Source organism: Monodon monoceros, unplaced genomic scaffold, assembly GCF_005190385.1.
Source record: "Monodon monoceros isolate NGI ecotype Baffin Bay Population unplaced genomic scaffold, NGI_Narwhal_1 Super_Scaffold_7, whole genome shotgun sequence".
Taxonomy (NCBI): domain Eukaryota; kingdom Metazoa; phylum Chordata; class Mammalia; order Artiodactyla; family Monodontidae; genus Monodon; species Monodon monoceros.
The window spans coordinates 30,539,538-30,559,614 of NW_021703784.1; the positions used below are offsets into that span (position 1 = coordinate 30,539,538).

Consider the following 20,077-nt stretch of genomic DNA (forward strand, 5'->3'; position numbering starts at 1 on the left):
GTAAGAGAGACTGCTTACCATGATTGATAAACTATTTTGACACCATCCTCCTGACTGTAACGTTAAAAAAAAACCCCTAAAACTGCAAACCTCTAATACTGAACTAATTTTGATATTCTATAACCTTACGTATTAAAATGTTCATTTCGGCTAGTGTTTGTTTTTTAAGTAAAACAAAAAAATAATGTAGTGAGGGCAACAATTAGTAACAATCTCCATCAGTATGTTTTAAATAGGACTTCACTAAGCACATGGCCTAGAAGTATACTTCAAATCAGCTTACATCAGGCTCCTAACATGGTAACTTTATGAGAGTTCTAAATTTTAGAAACAAAGCATACTAAAAATGCATCATCTTTAAGGCAGTTTAAACTCCTATATATGTCAGAGCTGATAGCGTGGACAAAACTTAACTATTCCATCTAGCGCTGCCCATCCCCCATCAGATTTGTTTGCCTGGGCATACCCACCATGTGATAAGGCTTATCTTTAAAGGTTGAAAGATTTCCTGGTCTCCTCTTCAAAAGTAATTCCCAGCTGTGACCAGAGGGCCAAAAGCTAAACTTAAGTGGTGCAATAAATAGTTCAAAAATATCTCTGAAACCTCAGTGCACTCAAATCCATAAAGCTATTGAGAAGTAACCTTAAGCAAGGATCCAAAGCAGTCACTGAAGAATTCATAATCTAGCATATTATATTAAATTAATTAAGGACTGGAAATATTCTTAAAAGCATCTAGTATATGAGTCCAATTAAGTCAAGAGAAGTCAGGTATCTTTCTGAATGAGTTGGTTACACTGTTGATACCAGAAGAACTTGGGTCTCTTGATTCCCAATTGAGTAGGTAAATTTTTCTATGACACAATTTAATTCATTTGAATTCACATGTAGAAAAGAGGATGCTAGCTAACTTCTACTAATGGATTTTTGGAGGGCATATAAAATGTCAGGTCAGAGCAATGTCATAACTATTTTTCTCACTGGATAATGTGCATTTAAAAACTACATTGAGTATCACATTTAAAGAGGCATCCAGAGAAGGGAAGTCTTAATGCATAAAAAAAAACAAAACTCAGAACTCTTAATGCGTAAAAAAACTGGAGAAACCACAGTTAAAAGAGAACACTGGGATTAGAAATGTATTCACAAATTTGAAGGGAAGTAAATTTCTGAGTAATAAAGGGACACATATTTTCTGGTCATTAGAACCTTCCTTAAATAGAATGGACTGCCTTGTAACGGGGTAAGTTCCTAGTCAAGGGAAAGGGAAAGGTCAAAGGTGAGGTTGGAAGGTAATCTCTTAAGGATATGGTAGAGGTGAGGCAGGCATGATAATTCATCTAGATGGCTTCACTTCTGTAATTGGAAACTCATTACCTTTGGGTAATTTCCTCAAGATGAGTCACAATACAGTATATAAGTAAATGCTTCAACCATTGTCATCTTCCTCCCTCTGAAATTTCCATGTGTTAGTATTGGTGACTTAGGTGTGCTTTTGAAAAGATTAACTGCATGTAATCTAAATTTCTTTAAAATTCTGGGTGTCAAAAGATCAAGTCCAGATTCTAGTTCTGTCACTCAACTATATAACCGTGGGTAGTCATTCATTCATTCATTCATTCATTCATTCATTTATTTATTTACGGTACGCGGACCTCTCACTGTTGTGGCCGCTCCGCGGCACGTGGGATCTTCCTGGACCAGGGCACGAACCTGTGTCCCCTGCATCGGCAGGTGGACTCTCAACCACTGCGCCACCAGGGAAGCCCTCTACCAGTTATTTTTTAAAAAATATATGTTGGTGGCTTGGGGAGTCACAAGGACTGGGTGGCACTACGGCATTTAGTGGGCAACCGTCAGGGATGTTGAACGTTCTTCAGTGCCCAGGATACACCCTCCCTCCTCCTTTGAGAAATGTTGATTAGAAGAATTACAAATTTCTTTTCAGGGCCAAATTTTATGAGATTTATTTGTTTTAAGAAGTTTTAGTTAGCAACAGCTCTATTTACCTAAAACACACTGAGACATCTTTTCCTCCCTACCCTAAGTAGTTAATAATATAATTCACAACCAAATACTGACGTTTTAGGATCACCAGGCAAGATTTAAAAGAGGGTAAGGAGGGCTTCCCTGGTGGCGCAGTGGTTGAGAGTCCGCCTGGCGAGGCAGGGCACACGGGTTCGTGCCCCGGTTCGGGAAGATCCCACATGCCGCGGAGCGGCTGGGCCCGTGAGCCATGGCCGCTGAACCTGCGGGAGAGGCCACAACAGTAGAGGCCCGCGTACCGCAAAAAAAAAAAAAAAAAAAAAAAAGAGGGTAAGGAAAACAAAACAAAAAAACAAAGAACTTGTTTTTAATGCACGAATATAAAGAGACTTGCTTCAATAAAATTCAAATGATTTGATGTTGGTATTCTAGCTACCCAAGACTCCATTAATGGAGTTACAGATTTAGTTTCTACAGCCTTTAGTGTTTTTTCCTACCTCTACTAGAACAGACTTAGGTACATTTAGGTACATTTTCATCAAAAGTAAAATATTACTTATAACAGCTATCAGAAATATTTAGTCTTCAAGGAAAAAGGTTAATGAATGTCTAAACAGTTAAAAAATTTAACAGACCTTTAATTATTGATGCAAAATATTTAACTTTGATAAGAAAGATGTGAATAACTTTTGGCTTTTGACTTAATAGCAAGTTTTGGGAAACTTTGAAACCAAGGACCAAAATCAACACCTAGGTTTTAATTAGCTGTGACATTTCCATGCACAGAATTTCTATGCACAGAATTGTTGATAGTAATTATAAAGGATATTCTGAATTCGCCAACTAGGTTGTTTATTACCTTCTTTAAGTCTCAAAAGATACACCTTTTAATCCAAATCTCTAGTTCCAGTTATTTTATTTACACCCAACGTGTTTTTAATCCCAGTGGTCCCATCAGCACTTATTTCCAGAAACACAGATTCTAACACTACTTATTATGTCCTTTTATATAAACAGGGACAACAACATTACATAAAAGATCAGTTCATTGACCATTAGTATTCTGGAATAGAGTTTTCATTCTGAAAAACAGGAATTATAATTTTTGTGTATGTTTTCATTAGGGCTTTTACTGGAAAATATTCAAATGGCTATTATTATATAAAACAGTAAATAATTTTACAACATACAAGAAAATATTTAAACCTGAGACTCTTCATGTTTGCAAGTATAAAATCTCTAGGAAAAAGAGTGTTAATAAGAAATAATTTAATGACCTGCATAATACTTAAGCATCAACTTTCTTTAATACAGTGTGAAAACATTCCTAATATGATTCCTTAAAAACAAACAAAAGCCCTCCTTTTTTCGAAGTCAGTAAATATCAGCTAATTCTTATTGGCACTGGATGTCACTTCATGATTTGTTACAAATTACTAATCAATGCTGTAAAATAATATGTCAACGATATATAGTTTTTAGGGAGGGGCAAGATAAGGGTATGGGATTAAGAGATACAAACTACTATGTATAAAACAAATAAACAACAAGAATACATTGTACAGCACAGGGAAATAGTCATTATCATATAATAACTTTAAATGGAGTATAAGCTTTAAAAATGTTGAATCACTGCTATACACCTGAAACTAATATTGTAAGTCAACGTAAAATAAAAACTTCAATAAAAATTTTTAAAAGATACATAGTTTTTAAATGTTAAAGAATAAAAAATCAGATAAAAAGAAACAATGCATAACTAATTATTTAATTTCCTGAATTTATGTTACATGGATAATTTATTAACTTCATGTGGGATGTTAATTATTCTAAATATAATTATTCTAAAGCATCTGATAAAGAACAGAAATATAAAAGAGGCTGGTGTTTGAAGGAGGTGAGTGATAAAGTCAAGCTTATCAGATGTAAGGTGTATCTTCTACTCTAAAATGTCAAAAGACATAGGTCAACTTGACTTAAGGTAAAAAATGGTAAATACTTTCATATAGATTTGGGGAATATAGGAAAACAAATTTCACAACCATGAAAGCAATAACCTATCATTTGTTGGTGTCTGCATGGTTCAAAGGGTCAGAAAGGGGATAGTCTATATTTTTTTGGCAGATAAAATGCAATCCACCATAGAACTTCAGATTTCAAGGAAAACTCCTTCAAATTCAGCAGCTAACAGCTTGTCTCTATTTGCTGTCACTCTGGATCACAGAAACCCACACTTTTTTTTTTTCCCTTTCCTGCTCCCCTTCAGTTACACTTGAGCTCTCTGACTGAAAAGGTCTGGAACAGATTAAAAGTCGGGCCACAAAATAAAAAGCTTTGGCATGTTGTCAAGCCTGTCTGGAATACACATACACAGTGGGCCCAAAAAGGGAAACTAAACGCAGTAAGAGTATTTTATGAAAACTTTTCTTGGCATAGCTAACTGTACGCTGTGTGTACATACGTGGTGAAGGTGGGAGGGAGATTATCATTATTTTTTTTGGTACTTTCTCCCATTTAAAAATAAAGACCAAGCTGTGTGTGTAATTAATGAATCTACTTAAGCTCACAGCCAAGTTGTTTTATTTCACTTTTTATTAACTGAAAATACTTAGAAAAAAAAAAAAGCTTTGTTCCAATTGCTGATTTCTACAGTTAGCTAAGGGTTAATCATCATTTCTCATAATCTCGTGTAGAGGGAAAAAAATCCCACAGTACCATTTTTTAAAATTTCCAAAACATGGACAAGCAGAATTCATTTCATTAAAGATGATTTAAGGAAACATGTCTGTTATCATTCTAGTCCATACAAATGGCAACATTTATTAAATTCTCTACCTTACTTGGTTTCCTGTTTCAACCACAAGGGCTTATTCAAGCATTAAATAGAATCTGAAGTTGCAAATTGTTAACATGCCACATTACTTTTTTAACACTCAAATAGGTCTTGAAACTCAAAAGGCTAGCATTTAAGCCAAACCGGATACCTGTCAAAATGACAGTCTCTGCCCTGATCCCACCTTTGACTTGACTTGAATAGGGGATTCAATCAGTTCATAAAGCTGGCCAATCAGTAAGCTTGGGGCAAACCCAAATGTTGGGGGTTTAAAAAGGTATACATATAGATATAGGAGAACTGCTCAGAACGTTCCTGATGGGGAAGTTATTTTACCCAACCAGCTCTGGGTAGAGTTTTTCTTTCTCTTTTTCCCCCAGGACTGTGTTTTGATGGCATTCACAGAGTTAATTCCTCTTTCCCATAAGGGCCCCACAGTTGTTGTTAGGTCAACCCCTGTAAAGCTTCAAAGGTTCCGAGTTCCCTCAGTCTGACCTACTCAGTGATCTGCACATTGTTTTCATTTAGCTGCATCCAGTCCAAGACGAAAGCTTTAAAACCACAATGATCTGCTCCTTTTAAAATATATTTTTCCATGGCTTTGGAAAAATGTCTCAGAAACCCAAATGAAGAAACTGAAAACAGTGAAAAGATATGTGTAAAAAGGCCCTAAAAAAAATGTATACTATTATCAAAATATGCACATTTGGGAGGCGAGTATTTCTTTGTGCAAATGGTGATTTTTGTCATTTGATTTGGAGGGAAATATGGCTTATTTTGGGTTTGTTTCCTAAATGAAAAACAAAGGAAAAACCCCCTTTACTTAAAAAAGGGGGGGGGCAGAAGCGAAGAGAAGGAAAAAAAGGCTTTCACTGGTCTATCTCTAGGGTGACAGGGTACCCACCACCCCCCCTAGGATAGAAAACATTATAATACCCAGGCACAGGATGGTACTCATTGCTCTCTTAAGTTAAGCATAAGCAGACACCACGTTACTGACAAAAGTTGATATCCCAGGTTTTAGATGAAGCGACAGACTGATTATTTCTGTAGCTAGAAAGATCATTTTAAACACGATCACTGTGTTTCCCCAAAATGTGAAAGGAACAGTGAGTCTGGTTAGTAAACCACCACAACATTCCTCCAACCCCATCCCAAGAAGTCCAAGCTAAAAGGCCGATTTAGACCTGAATTTCTCAAGTTTAAAGTGAAAGGTATAAAAACAGTACTTGGATAAGTTGGATGGGCAGTCATTTTTTAAAATTATGAAGCAGTGCAATTTAATTTAAATGTACCTTCCCAAATTCACATACCAAAAAACAGTCATCAAAAATATCTAAAAAGATTCTGAGATGAACCTTTACCAAAACGAGGGTCAAGCCTGGGGTCTAGCCAAGAGGTGGTCTTGTTCTTATGGTTTATATAGTATATTTCTCCATCCTGAGTCATGGCTTGTTCCCATCCATCAGGAAGAGGACCTATAAATACAGAAAAAAAATCACGGTTGGTTTTTAACTTGGTGCATCTAAAAAAAAAAAAAAAAAAAAAAGTGGGAGGGGTGCTAATTTAAAAAGAAAACACATTCTGACATAAAACAACTCATTAATGCAGAATTAACAATGTGCTCAGAGAAGAAAGGTAAACCTGTATACTTGATTCTTCTCCACTAAAAGGAAATTACCCAATAATAAAATCTACACCCCCAAAGACACAGATGTAAAAAAGGTCAGATTTTTAGAAAATGCTCTGGAAGTCATGACCCAAATAACTGTTATTAGTGTTAATATAAGACATGGAGTGCTGCAGCTCAGGGACCATCCCCCAATCCAGTCAGTTTTGGGACAGTACCTTCCTAGAGACCCCAAAAGGTTCTTTAATAAGGAATATATGCAAGTGTTCTCAGAGTACCTACAGTATCATAAACATTCTGCTTAATATAAAGCACAGTTTAGCTAAGACTGCCAAGTACCATTTATTTCCATTATTTATGTGACTGACTCACACCAAGAAAACTGTAATAGAGAAAACATGGTTCAAAAAAGCTTATTCTTAAGCAGCCTGGAAGTTGCTAGGAGGTGGGGATTGTGGCTAGAAGTTTAAGTTTGTCAGAGACTTGGGAAGGGGGCAGAGTAAACACCACAACTGCCGGAAGGCAAAGTTCTCAGGAAGAAAAAGAGAAAAGGTACAAATTTCAAAGCTACAGAGTGAGGAAGTAATACCTGGGAGATAGGGCTAAAGAATATAGAAAGCATAAGAAGATTATTGTATCTTTATGAGGGTAGGGAGGCTAGACAGTTGCTTTTAAGAGGTAATAGCAATGAAAAGAGAGGCCCAGTATAAACCACTAAATTCAGGCATATATCCTCCTTGTCTCTCCCACTCCCCGGCTTCCACTTCCTACTCCCACCAGGAATCAGAAAAGGCAAAGGTAAATTGGGAGAGTCTGAGCAAATGCCTAAAATTTTCCATCTGTGGACCAACACGAATTGACTGCTTACTGTGTGCCAGTCCCTGTGCTAAGTATATTAGGTACATTAACTCGTTTAATCCTTACAATGACCAAGGACATAAGCAGTAGTACTATCTCCATTCTAATGGGGAAACTGAGGCACAGAGTGGTTTAGTCGGTACATCACAAAGCTAGTGTCAGAGATGATAAACTTAGCGCCTAATTCCTGAGACATTTTTCTCATAACACTTCTTTTTATTCACCTCCCACATCCAAGATCAGAGACTAAGTATGTTTCCTGTGCAAAAATGGAACAAGTTCCTTCTTTCTATACTGGCAGTCCAACACAGCCTTAAGAGTAATGCTGAAAGAGTAACTTGGGTTAAACAGACCACTCACACAGGCCCATGGGACCCAAGGCCCTAATTCTAGGCCAGTTTCATTTGTATTAGGAACAGGCCAATTTGCTCCTATAGTATTATCAAAGATCTACTTTGATGGGGTCAAAATCCTGTTAGGGAATGCAGGCATGTGGAACTGGAGTGTTCTGTACTCCTAGACAGGCCACAGCGGGAAGAACCTTCTCCAGTCCTGAATATGGAACTCTGCACACAATGTTAACCATGTCCAGAGTTGAACTTTGCTGCAGAAATCCTGTGTTTACTAAAAAGTGAATGGGAAGCAGATCTGTTTAACACATGTAAATCAAACAAACCACTTTTCTCAGCAGCCTTCAGTGTCACTTTGGGTTCTATTTCCCCACTAGGAAGACAGAACCTCCAGAACTGAATATTAAGGGTTTGTTACTGACTTTAATTGCGAAGATGGCTCAATTGTAAAATACTTCTGAAAAACAAGTAATTAAAATTCTAACTTCCTAAGATATCATGATGATGAACAAGTCAACAGAAGTCACTGGATGCCTTTGGAAGCATCAACCCAGTGGCCCTAACAGACCTCATTATAGCCTCCAAACATGCCTCCTGAGTAAATGGATTCCCTACTTTTTTTTTTTTTAAACAATATCACTCTCTACCTTTGTTGTCTGAGTTAGAACCAAGAACAGTATCTTGGATACAAATCAACTTTCCCTTTCTGCTCCACCCACTCCATGCTGTAGACTCCACTTAACACTCTGACTGATCTGTTGCAGCCCGTCTCTAAGAATTCAACCATCAATAATTTTCAGCTCTTTTTCTTAACCACTACAGATCTTTGCTCCTTGGTGTCTGACTTCTTGTTTCCTCTCCTCATTCCAGTGTCTCCTATCAAACAGCCACCAGGGTTTTCTTCTTAAAATACTACCCAATCAACATTTATATGTTACTCACTGATTTTAAAAACGTTTCCCTTGCTCTCTACCATCAAAAGGAAAATGCCAGCTGGACTCATTTCTTAATAAGTCTTCCTCACACACCCAACCCTCACTCTACTTCCCCAAGTTTTCACAAAATCATGCCATCTCCTTATATGTACTATTCGTGCTATCACAGACAGCCTTCTGCCCCATCTCTTATAAACTCTTATTCACCTTAAAAGAGAAAGCTCAGATGTCACCCCTTTGATTCAGCCTTCCCTGATTACCCCACATAAAATCATTAACTTCCTCTTCTACTCTGTATTAATGTTTTAACAGATAGAGCTGTATTTATTTGCTTACATGTCTGCCTTCCTGACAATGACCAGGCCACTTATCTTTTAACTCGTGTCCAGTATCTGAGTAATTGCTCACTAGATATTTAATGGAAGAATGAACATCCTGCCTTCTAATACTTTGAACTTTCTATAAACAAGCTTAAAATCATATAGTACATATATGGGGTTGGCCAAGAAGTTCGTTTGGGTTTTCCCGTAAGATGTATACAGAAGATAAATATCACAAATATATCAAAAACTTCAAATTGTCTATGCATTCACACACTGACATGAGCCACAAACGTTCCTTCACAGCGACTGTACTCATTAGCCTATCACAGAACCAGATTTTGTCATAAACTATAAAACTTTTAATACAAAATCGTATTTATATATTTATAATTCATATACATGCCCTATCTGTGATTTTAAAAAATAAAAGCTACACACTGTACAGACACTCTTAACTCATAGCTGTAGGCAACATTTTTGGATGGAATTTCTCCCCCAATAAAATCAACGGCATATTTTATGTACATGAAAGCTAAACTGCATAAAGACAGTTCAGTTTCCCAGATATGCATCTCCTTTTAGGGCAGGTTTATAAATTTTAAAAGGTGGGCTTCCCTGGTGGCTCAGTGGTTAAGAATCTGCCTGCCAATGCAGGGGACAGGGGTTCGAGCCCTGGTCTGGGAAGGTCCCACGTGCTGTGGAGCAACTAAGCCTGTGGGCCACAACTACTGAGCCTGTGCTCTAGAACCCGCGAGCCAAAACTACTGAGCCTACGTGCCACAACTACTGAAGCCCATGTACCTAGAGCCTGTGCTCCGCAACAAGAGAAGCTACCGCAACGAGAAGCCCATGCACCACAACAAAGAGTAGCCCCGCTCACCACAACTAGAGAAAGCCCACGCACAGCAACGAAGACACAACACAGCCAAAAAAAAAAAAAAAAAAAAATTAAAAAGGCAAGACAAATGTACACCTCAGAATCACTTTCTTAGCTACAAGAGTTGTCATGTAATTTCTGTGAAGTTTCTGATACATGCATTTATGTAATACTGGTAATGAAGGCAGTAAAGCAATATATACTTTTAATGTCGTGGCCTAATAAAGGCTTCATTGTCATTCCAATCTGATTCTTGATATAGTGATTCATAACTTCTCTAAAAATTAAAATTTCAATGGGACACTGTGTTAAAGAGACTCTAAATAGATTTCTTAAAATATTTCCCTGAAATATCCTTTACATAAGACAAATTTCACTAACATTAGATTAAGTAAAAAGGGAAAAAAAAGAATTAAATATGGCACAAGATGTTACGGAAAAACCCAAAACAACTTTTTTTCAATTAATAAGCTTATAAGCAGAATATGTGAATGACGTTATTAATGCAGTGTTTTTTGCACCTTAAACCTTTTGTTCATAAGTGTATTTCACTTTTACAGTTCATCTGAATTTAAAAAATGTTTAAGATTTGTAGAAATGCATAATGGAAAAGTGAAAGTTTCTTGTAATCTATTCCCTGGGGGAAAAACTGAACAACTTTAGTTTTGTGATATGTTCTCGATTTTTTTCTTGTGCACAGTTTGTGACACACATGCATAACCACTGATGTCATGCTCTACCTGAACCATACTTGCTGTATTCACTTAATATATATTATAGACATCTTTTCTTAACACAACACATAAGTCTCTCTCATTCTTTTTAATGGCTTCACAGATCTTACTGCACAGATATATTAGAATTCATTTATCCCTTTTCCCAGTGTTACATATCAGAGTTCTTTGTAAATTTTTTTGCTGTTATAAATAATAGTGCAATGCACAACCTCTGGGGGGCAGCAATGGCAGCAAAACCTCTACCACTAACTAGCTCCATTAGTACCATCACACACCATGTTCTTAGCCATATCATACAGATGAAACACAGTTACATTCAGACAGATCACTTGCCCAAGGTAAACAATAAAGTAAACTTCCCTAAGGTAAAGATTTAAACCCAGGCAGTCTGACTTCAGAGCTTCTGCTTTTAAACCATACAACACACCGCTTCCCAAAGATATAAATACATTCCCCAAAACTTATGCAGGTGTTTCCATACATTAAATTTGCAAACAATCAAAAACAAAGCTCTAACTAATTTTAGACATGAGGATATAAAGGAGAGACAAGCCTGGTATACAAATAAAGAGCGTAGTGATTTCTGCCTATTTTCTCATCATATTTCTAATTAAAGAATTAAATAATGTACATATGAAATAGAATAATTACTATATAATTAATTTTATAAGCACTCAAATTGATACCAAATATACATACTAAACACAAAAGAATGCTTTTATATTCACTTATGTTGTTCATTTAACATTGGATAAAAATTTAATGTTGTGTGTAAAGAGACTGTCTAAAATAGGATGTCCGCTTTATAAAAAAAGAAAGCTACTACTGATAAAGGCAAAGGAGTAGAGGAGGAAAGATTACCTTTAAACAGCTTTGCACCACAATCGAATTCTTAGTAATAGAAAAAAGAAAACTGAAAATAAACAAATCTTCAATGTGAACTAAATAAACAACAATCGACCTGGGCTTTATTCACCCACAAAAAGAATTTTCAGTTAAATGCTCTCTCTTTAGAAGAAATTTGGTGACCTGATAATGCAAGGTTTCTATGTCATTATGGTTAAACTAAGCTAACTGCCGAATAACCATAAGAAGGTGAGAAAGCAAGAGTGATGTATTTTCTGAATCATCAAGCTGCACAGGCTACTGAAAGTTTGATGCAAGCATCTGTTTGGGCTAGAGTTGGAATGGAGTAAGGTCAGTAAGTCTAAGGGGAAATCTAGGCTTCTCACAAAACTAGATTTATAATAACAGGAGACTACAGGGACAGATCAAAATAAATGTAGAATACCTCTGAGTTCAATTTACATCTTGATTTTAGTGTCATAAATATTCTAACTTCTCCAAGGAGTATATAAAATGAAGCAAACAGAAGTAGCAATATTTTATTTACTTAAGATAAATACAAGCTGAGCCCCACCCCTAGAATTTCTGACTCAGTAGGTTTGGGGCTGGGCCTGAAAATTCCCAGATGATGCTGATGCTGCTGGTCCAAGGAACATACTTTTGACAAACACTGACCTAAAAATAACTACTTAGAATTCTTTGGCTGGTATAGAACTGTTTCTTGAATTTATGTAACTTGTATAAAACTATAATTATTCACTGTTAGGCATCATGGGCAGTTCAGAGGCCGAACTATCAAGCACTGCATGTCTGAGAATGGCACACAGCCACATCTGCTAGAATAAGATGAGGCAAATGGCTCAACATCTATCAGGATAAATAAAGTCATAAGAAGGGCGATGCTTCTTTTTTTAAAAAACTGAAATGGCTCAAGCAACTATCATGGAGAAGTAGACCAAAATACATTATCTTGTTTGTCCTCTAATGACCAGATGGAAATGAAGAGTAGGACTCTGGAGGCAAGTAAACTGACGTGATCCATGGGAACTACTAACTCGTAACTTAGCTTTAAACCATTTTTAGCTGAGAACTCTTCACTTTCTCAATTCAAATGAAGAGTCATCTCTCTGTGCTGGCAAAATATTTTCTTTATTATCTAATGCCATAAAACTTATCACACAGTATTATTTGTTTATATGCATTTTCTTCCAGGCTAGACTGTGAAATACCGAACACAGGAGTGTATATTTTGCATTTTTCTATTTTACTGTCAAGTAGGATGCCTACTACTCAGCAAGGGCAGGAATTTACATGTTGGCTGACATTAATGTAATCAAAACAAAATTCAATTAAAATTCTTTATTTATGCTTGTAAGAGAAAAATATCCTGTTTCATCCTCTCCACGTAAGTTCAATTTCTCCATTATTTGGTATCACTTAAATTGAAGGCACAGGGATATAGCAAATTCTTTTATTCAGTTAAGTATTTATTGAGTCCCTACTATATTCAGGCTCTAATCTAGACCCCTGGACATACAGAGATAAGCAAAACAGTTCCTGTTTCATGGAATTTATGTTCTAGCCAGGAAGACAGGCAGATATGTATAGTACAATGTTGGCTAACAGTAAGTGCAGTGAAAAAAAACCAAAAAACAAAATGAGTGCAAAAAAAACAACAACAAAAAACAAACCAGCATGAGTGCAAAACCAAAACCAAAACAAACAAAACAACAAAAACAAAAACCTGGAAATGGTGTTTTTAAAATGTGGACTAAGAAGGGCCAAACTGAGAAAGTGACCTTAAAGCTGAGACTCGAACACAATGCAAGCCAGCGTGTGGTGATGTGGGGCATGAGCATTCCAGTCGGGGAAACAGCGAGGAGGCCAGTATGAAGGGGGTAGAATAAGCAAGGAATGAGGTATGGTGATTCACTTTGTTTTTATGATCCAGACTTGATCAGAAAACCTCTCAGCATTTTAACCAGTAAATAGTTGAATGGGTTATACCTAAAGGGGACCACCAATACTAAAGGATAATAACAATGTCTCCAAACTCATGGACAACCTCTAAACATGTGAGAGTGGGCAATAAACATTTTCATCCCAGATTATGCTTACATACACTAGAGGTAGGCCCTTTGACATGGGAAAGATATGGGAGTTTTCCAAGGCTGGGCTATCATGCCTAACCACCACATCAAAGTCTTTTGGAAAAAGGAGGGGATAAAAAATAAGCCCTGGATCAAGAAGGTAAACAGAAAGAGGTCATCATTTTAATAAGATGTAAAGAGGGTGAGAAATTTGAATTAGGACAAGCAAGAGAGAGCGGTAGGCTATAATTAAAGTAATTCATAAATTAGAATTACTTACCCTTGGGGGAAATAAATTTTTATGTAGGATTTACTACTACTGGTTGAACGATAACTACTATAACAAATACTAACTTCCTGCAATGTTTTGAAAACAAATAAAATACTCTATGTCATAATACTGAAGGTGACTCAACATCAACTTCCTGCTCTTGCCTAAGGACCTTCTTGCATTAGTAATGACTAACAAACCATTTGCAATGTCTAATCAAGCCAGAAAGTCTTGATTATGCCACAAGATGAACAACCTCTCCCTCTCACCTGCCCCACAATTCAGGAATAAAGATGTCACCCAGGACACTGAAAGTTTACTAAACACACCCCTATCATGGTTCAAAGTACAGGGCTATCAAGAAGTAGTTTCCTTAGAATGTAAGAGGAGTAGCTGGAGAAGTAGATGCAATACGTCTTTCAAAGGAATCTAACTTTGAAGAATTTGTTTTGAAATTCTGGTCTCTTACACTTATGATGAATCACAAACTGTATTATTATACGTAAGGCATTGTTCTAAGTTTTTTTGCAAGCAAATTAACTCATTTAACAGTCCCATGGCATAGGTCCTATTATTATTCCCACTTTACAGATGAGGAAACTATTGCCTCAGATCACTTAGCCCAGACTAGTAACTGGCAGAGCCTGGATTCAAACCCAGATAGTTCTAGCTCTCCAGAACTCATGCTCTTAAGTACTACACTGCAAATACGACAAACATTAATGAAAAGTAGTGTTTTTTAAAATTTCTTTTCCTAGAACTTTCATGAAATCCCATTGCTTCAGTCATATTCATATAGATGGCTCCTACATCTTTAATGCTTCTCACAAGGTCAACACTAGTCTTTCTTCTCCACCAATTGGACACCAACACTTCACAAAACATGTCCTCATATTTTGAGTTGACGTTACTTTAAAATTCAATTGCCCCTGTTCCTCAAATCAAACTTCACTGTAGACTTTCGTATTTCCATGACTAAACTTTAGCAGTAGCCTACCAATTGGTTTTTTCTTTTTCTTTTTTTTTGCGGTACGCGGGCCTCTCACTGTTGTGGCCTCTCCCGTTGCGGAGCACAGGCTCCGGACGCGCAGGCTCAGCGGCCATGGCTCACGGGCCCAGCCGCTCCGCGGCATGTGGGATCCTCCCAGACCAGGGCACGAACCCGTGTCCCCTGCATCGGCAGGCGGACTCTCAACCACTGCGCCACCAGGGAAGCCCTACCCATTGGTTTTAATCAACTGCAACATTAAACATTATATGTACCTTAAGAGCATCTTGCCTCACACCTTCTCTGGGGAAGTAGCTCTATGGCTCAGGGCTCCCTAAAGCCCACAGGAAAATTTCTCAAATCTTAATTGGTTATTCAAGGTCCTCTGTTGTCACGCATTACATAGCACAGTGCACAGGTTCTGAAAGCATCACCACTACCGTTCATACCTCTCCTCATCCAGTCTTCTTTCAGTCCTTCAAACTCTTCCTCCTCTCCTCTCTCCAGGACCACCCTGCAGGCACCTTTCTCCCTGCCCTCCTTGCTTAGCTAACGCCTTACTCGGCCCTCCCCAATGTGAATGCCCCTTCCTCAAGAGGGCTTTGCTTACATATACAGTAGTTTCCTCTACTATTGCACCAGGTGCTCTCTCTTTGGTAAGATGATCCTATCACATTAGTAATTTAGTAATCCATTCAAAGTTAGTCCTCCTGCTGCATGGCCTGTCTTTCCAGTACTTAGCAGGGTCATGCACTTTTCACCTCCACATATATCCCCAATGCACACACCCCAGCCTGTCTCCTCCTAGCCTCCACTATTTTTACCCACTGAAATTCCACTCCATTTTCATGCTGTATCTTTGCAAAGCTTTTCTCAATTCCTATCCCACTAGTAAGAGTCCTCCCCACCTGTGAACTGAAATTGCACTTGTTTTTGATCTCTTGGATGCTCACTGAAGATTGTCTTGTATTTGTTCTTTTACACTGAGTTTAATTCAGAATTTATCATTCTGCCCTAGAATACAGAAAAAGAGTTTTCCTTTTTTTTTTTTTGAGTGGGTATGTTCAATTTTGCAAGGTTGCTCAGGACAAGGATGGCATCATTCATCAGAAACTACCACCAGGTTAGACTGTGATTCTTTGATCTTGCAGATGTGTGGTTTTTAAAGTATTTGAGAACTAAAATATATGCACCCCTGACTCTTCTGCAGTTTTGCTTCCAAGGGAGTCTTTCATAACCACTAACATCTGAAATTCATATGCTTGACCTCATAAGTCCTAAACAATCCTTAACAAAATTCTGTCCACACTACTAAAATTTTGGAAAAGGTTGTCGTGTATAATAAACACTATAATATCACTGTCACTAACTTTTTTTGTGGCTTCAATAAGCAAAACACGGGACAAGCGTGTATAAATGCATTTGTTGAAGAAAATGCAGTTTATAAAATCAAGGCTTGGTAAAAAAAAATGATTTCTCTTCTGGCTTCCAAAGTAACTGTTTTATTCTCAGGGTGAAAACTGATTTAAAGTGTGCAGCTCTAAGTTATGAGCTCAGGTTTTGTCATTTTTGTGTACTGACCTAGAGGCTGGAGAGTAAAAAGATGATAAATATACTGATGAAAATCTGCTTCAGGCAAATAAATGCAAGAGTGGTAGCCAAGCCATTTCTTTTTTTTCCCCCTCGAGTTCAGGTGTTCTCCTATGTCATAAGTAGCTAGAAGATTCTTCTGCCCAACTACTAGAACATACTGATGAGCCCAAACCCCCTGTAGATCACAATGCAGTGTAAGATGAAACTCTGGCCCATACATCTGCAGGCTTAGATTGGAATTCTGGCAATGTTACTTATCTGTATTCTACTCACTAGCATATACTGTGTCCCCAAGCACTATGCTCATGTCCTGTTTTAGCAGATGCCTCACTGAACTCTACTCATTTGCCTACATCCTGACATTTCTCCCCATCAAGCTCTAAGTCTTGAAGGAATCACCTTGATTTTTTTGCTCTTTATATCCGTAGAGCTTAGCACTACCACCAAATACAACCGAAGTTTGTTGAGCTGAAATGATTAAGAACTTATCTGTGAAAAGAAGGATTGATTGATCTTGGTCAAGTCAGTCTCTCCGATCCTTAGTTTGTGCTTTTACAGATGATAGACTTTTTTTATAAGTTGGTAACGTTTTGCAGCATTTTTTTTTTTTTTTTTTTTTTGCAGCACATGGGCCTCTCACTGTTGTGGCCTCTCCCGTTGCGGAGCACAGGCTCCGGACGCGCAGGCTCAGCGGCCATGGCTCACGGGCCCAGCCGCTCCACGGCATGTGGGATCTTCTCAGACCGGGGCACGAACCCATGTCCCCTGCATCGGCAGGCAGACTCTCAACCACTGTGCCACCAGGGAAGCCCCTGCAGCATTTTTATATTAAATGAGCTCTCATATGAAATGGTGGAGTCATCCATTTGTATTAGGCACTTAGTAAAGGTCTTTTCCCAACTGAAAATAGAAATATTAATAAAATAAAACAAGGAATAACAAAGTGGATCTTTAATAACATTTCTATGGTTTTAAGTTCACCATTCTAGAGTCTTCTATCTGTGTAGTCCATGAACCAGCATTATAGCACCTCCTGCAAATCTGTTAGAAATGCAGAATTTTACATCTCACCCCTGACCTATGGAATCAGAATCTGCATTGAAAAAAAATCCCCAGGCGATTCCTTTACACATTACAAATTGAGAACCACTGATTTAAAATACGGAAAACTAACAATGCTTACTTTAAAGCTCTTTTATAGAACTACCTACCACTAACCCAAATTTTACCAGTATAGCAAAAGTACCATTTGATGTGTTACTTGGTTAAAAAAACAAAAACCAATCATCTTTGATGCATTATAAATGAAATTAAACTCTAGAGACAGCATACTTTAAAGAAAACTGTGAAAGGTTTAGATTCAGACAGACCTGGTTTCAAATCCTGAATCCAATATTTAATTATTAGCCTTCTAACCTTGGGCAAGTTACTAATCTGCTTGATGCTCACTTTCTTTATCCAGAAAATGGAGACAAAGACCTTCTCAATTAATTGTTGAAAGGATTAAAGGAGAAAGTGCTTGACAAAGGGAAGGGCTTATAGTAGGTACTTATAAAAAAAAGTCGTTCCCTACTCTTTCCTGGAAGTTTTGCCATTTTGTTCTAACAATATATTTAACTTATGAAAACTTGTGTATAATATTGAGATAGGTTTATGAGAAAATAAACCTGGATCTCAAAGAGGAAATGACTGAATAACAACAACAGGGAACCCATAGAAGGTTTTCCCTTAGATAGTGGAAGAACCCTAGAGAGGAGTCATTTTTAATGGGCTCCCGAATTTTTCAGGATAAAGCTCAAACTTCTTAGTTGATCACACCAAGGCCTTCTTTAGATGTCTTTAGTCTCATCTCCCCACCATTCCATCACTACTTATATGGTGCTGGGGGGTGTCAGGCTCAGTAATCTCTCACATAATGCTATCTTTATCTTCCCTTTTCTTCCGTAAACTTAACTCCCACTCATCTACTAAAATTCAGGTTCTAAATTCAACCACTTCTCACCACTTCCCTTCCACCACCTTGGTTCACTGTTTCCCCTGAGTTATTGCAATTGCCCCCCTAACTAATCTCCGTACTTTTAAAAAACTTACTCAGATCGTATCACTCCTCTGTTCAAAACCCACAAGTCCCTATATAATAGGGCTTCCGTGCTACCTTTCAGTGACTGTTCCAGTTGCAATGGCATTCTTACTGTGCCTCAAATGTGCCTCAGCAACTCTAAATCAGCTGTTGTGTTATGCATGGAACATTCCTCCCCTTTTCCTCAGATATCTTCATGGCTCTCAGTTCATTCAGATCTTTGCTCAAAAATCATCAATTATAGAGGCCTACACTGGAGAAACTATCTAAAATGATCATTTCCCTCCTCCATCCCCCAGTCAGTCACTCTCTGGCCCTTAACTGGTTTACTTTTCTTTTCTCTTTCCATTTGTAACTATCTGACACATTGTGTACTTGTTTCTATTCTGTACTCTCATGATTTAGAATCGTGTCCTGCACATATTTTCAATTTTTGTTGAGGGAACGAACAAATCTCTGGCTCCTTAAAGATGTCTGCTCTACCCTCCCGACCACTTATTCACTTGTTCCTCCTCCACTTTCTCAGCACTTGGTGCATGTCTCCCATAACATTTATTGTTATAATTATATGGGAAAAAAATTGTTTTACCTTGACTCCATAATCTGAGTGGCCATTACAATGATGTCTAGTACAAAGTAGAGCATTTGATATTTGTTGAATGAATGATGTGGAAAGAGAACAATTCAATTGTCTCAAGGTGAATAATAAGACTGTTAAAAATCATCTGTCTCTTTGTCTGTTATAGCTAGATGAACTTCCTAGAGGAAAAGGCCAAGTATAAGTTCAGAGAACTTTCTAATATGCAACTCTTCAGATTTTCTTCAGCGTAACTTGAGTGTTTTAGATTTTAACTTAATAGCTTACAGAGTTTTAGTATGTAAATTTATAAAAGATTAGCTTTCTATAAAGTTCATTTAGACTTCAGACATGTTCAGATAAAGCAATGACCTTTTGGTAAAATTTTAACCTAAAGTTTTATCACCTCTTTACCTTATTGACATCAAAAGAAAATATTATTTTGGAAAACTCTATTGTTGCAGGATTTTTTTCATTTCACTGATGCTGCCTATATATGGTAGTCTATGGATATCATTTTTAAAGAATTAGCATCTTAATCTTTCACACAAATATTTCTCTTATGAGTCATAAAATTATTGTAGCAAGAGAGTAGCCAGAAGGATTTAGAAATCAGTAGGAAAGACAAAAATAATATTCTAACACTTATCAAGAGAAAAAACAGGCATTTATTTGGTTCTTAAATGTAAATAATTTAATCTCTTTCTCATCCTTTCTACTCCAAAGCTGAGCAAAGTTTCCAAATAATCACTACAAATAATCACTGGAGAAAAGTTGAACATGGACACCTATATTTTTAAACACCACTATCTAATAACTCATTATACTAAGAAAGCTGGTGGCAAGGATACGTATCAAATTTTTTTCTTTATACTCTTTACAATATTATCCTACTCTTCTAAGTTAGTCTCTTGGTTAACATAACAGAAATACGCTTATATCCTTTTCTTCTTCATTAGGTTCAGTATTTACAATAAAATCTCAGTAACTTTCAGAATTCAAATGAACTTTACTTTCCCAAATGATTACTTGAGACTTCGAATAGATTTTTTAAAATATTTGTTATTCATGCTCTAAGATCAGGTCAAGGGACATCAACAATC

General features: G+C 37.1%; 1 protein-coding gene across 8 annotated transcripts in view; it reads right to left on the reverse strand.

Annotated features, from left to right (window-relative positions):
* The window catches only part of YAP1 (Yes associated protein 1), a 105,127-nt gene that overhangs the window by 28,497 nt on the left and 56,553 nt on the right, over positions 1–20,077 (reverse strand). For 4 of the 8 annotated variants that reach the window (XM_029207875.1, XM_029207871.1, XM_029207873.1 and 1 more), the window contains exon 4: positions 6,178–6,297. In XM_029207875.1, coding sequence (XP_029063708.1) covers positions 6,178–6,297 — 120 coding nt within the window. The remainder of the gene's footprint in view (positions 1–6,177; positions 6,298–20,077) is intronic. The other 4 variants (XM_029207874.1, XM_029207870.1, XM_029207872.1 and 1 more) reach the window with 1 other exon arrangement.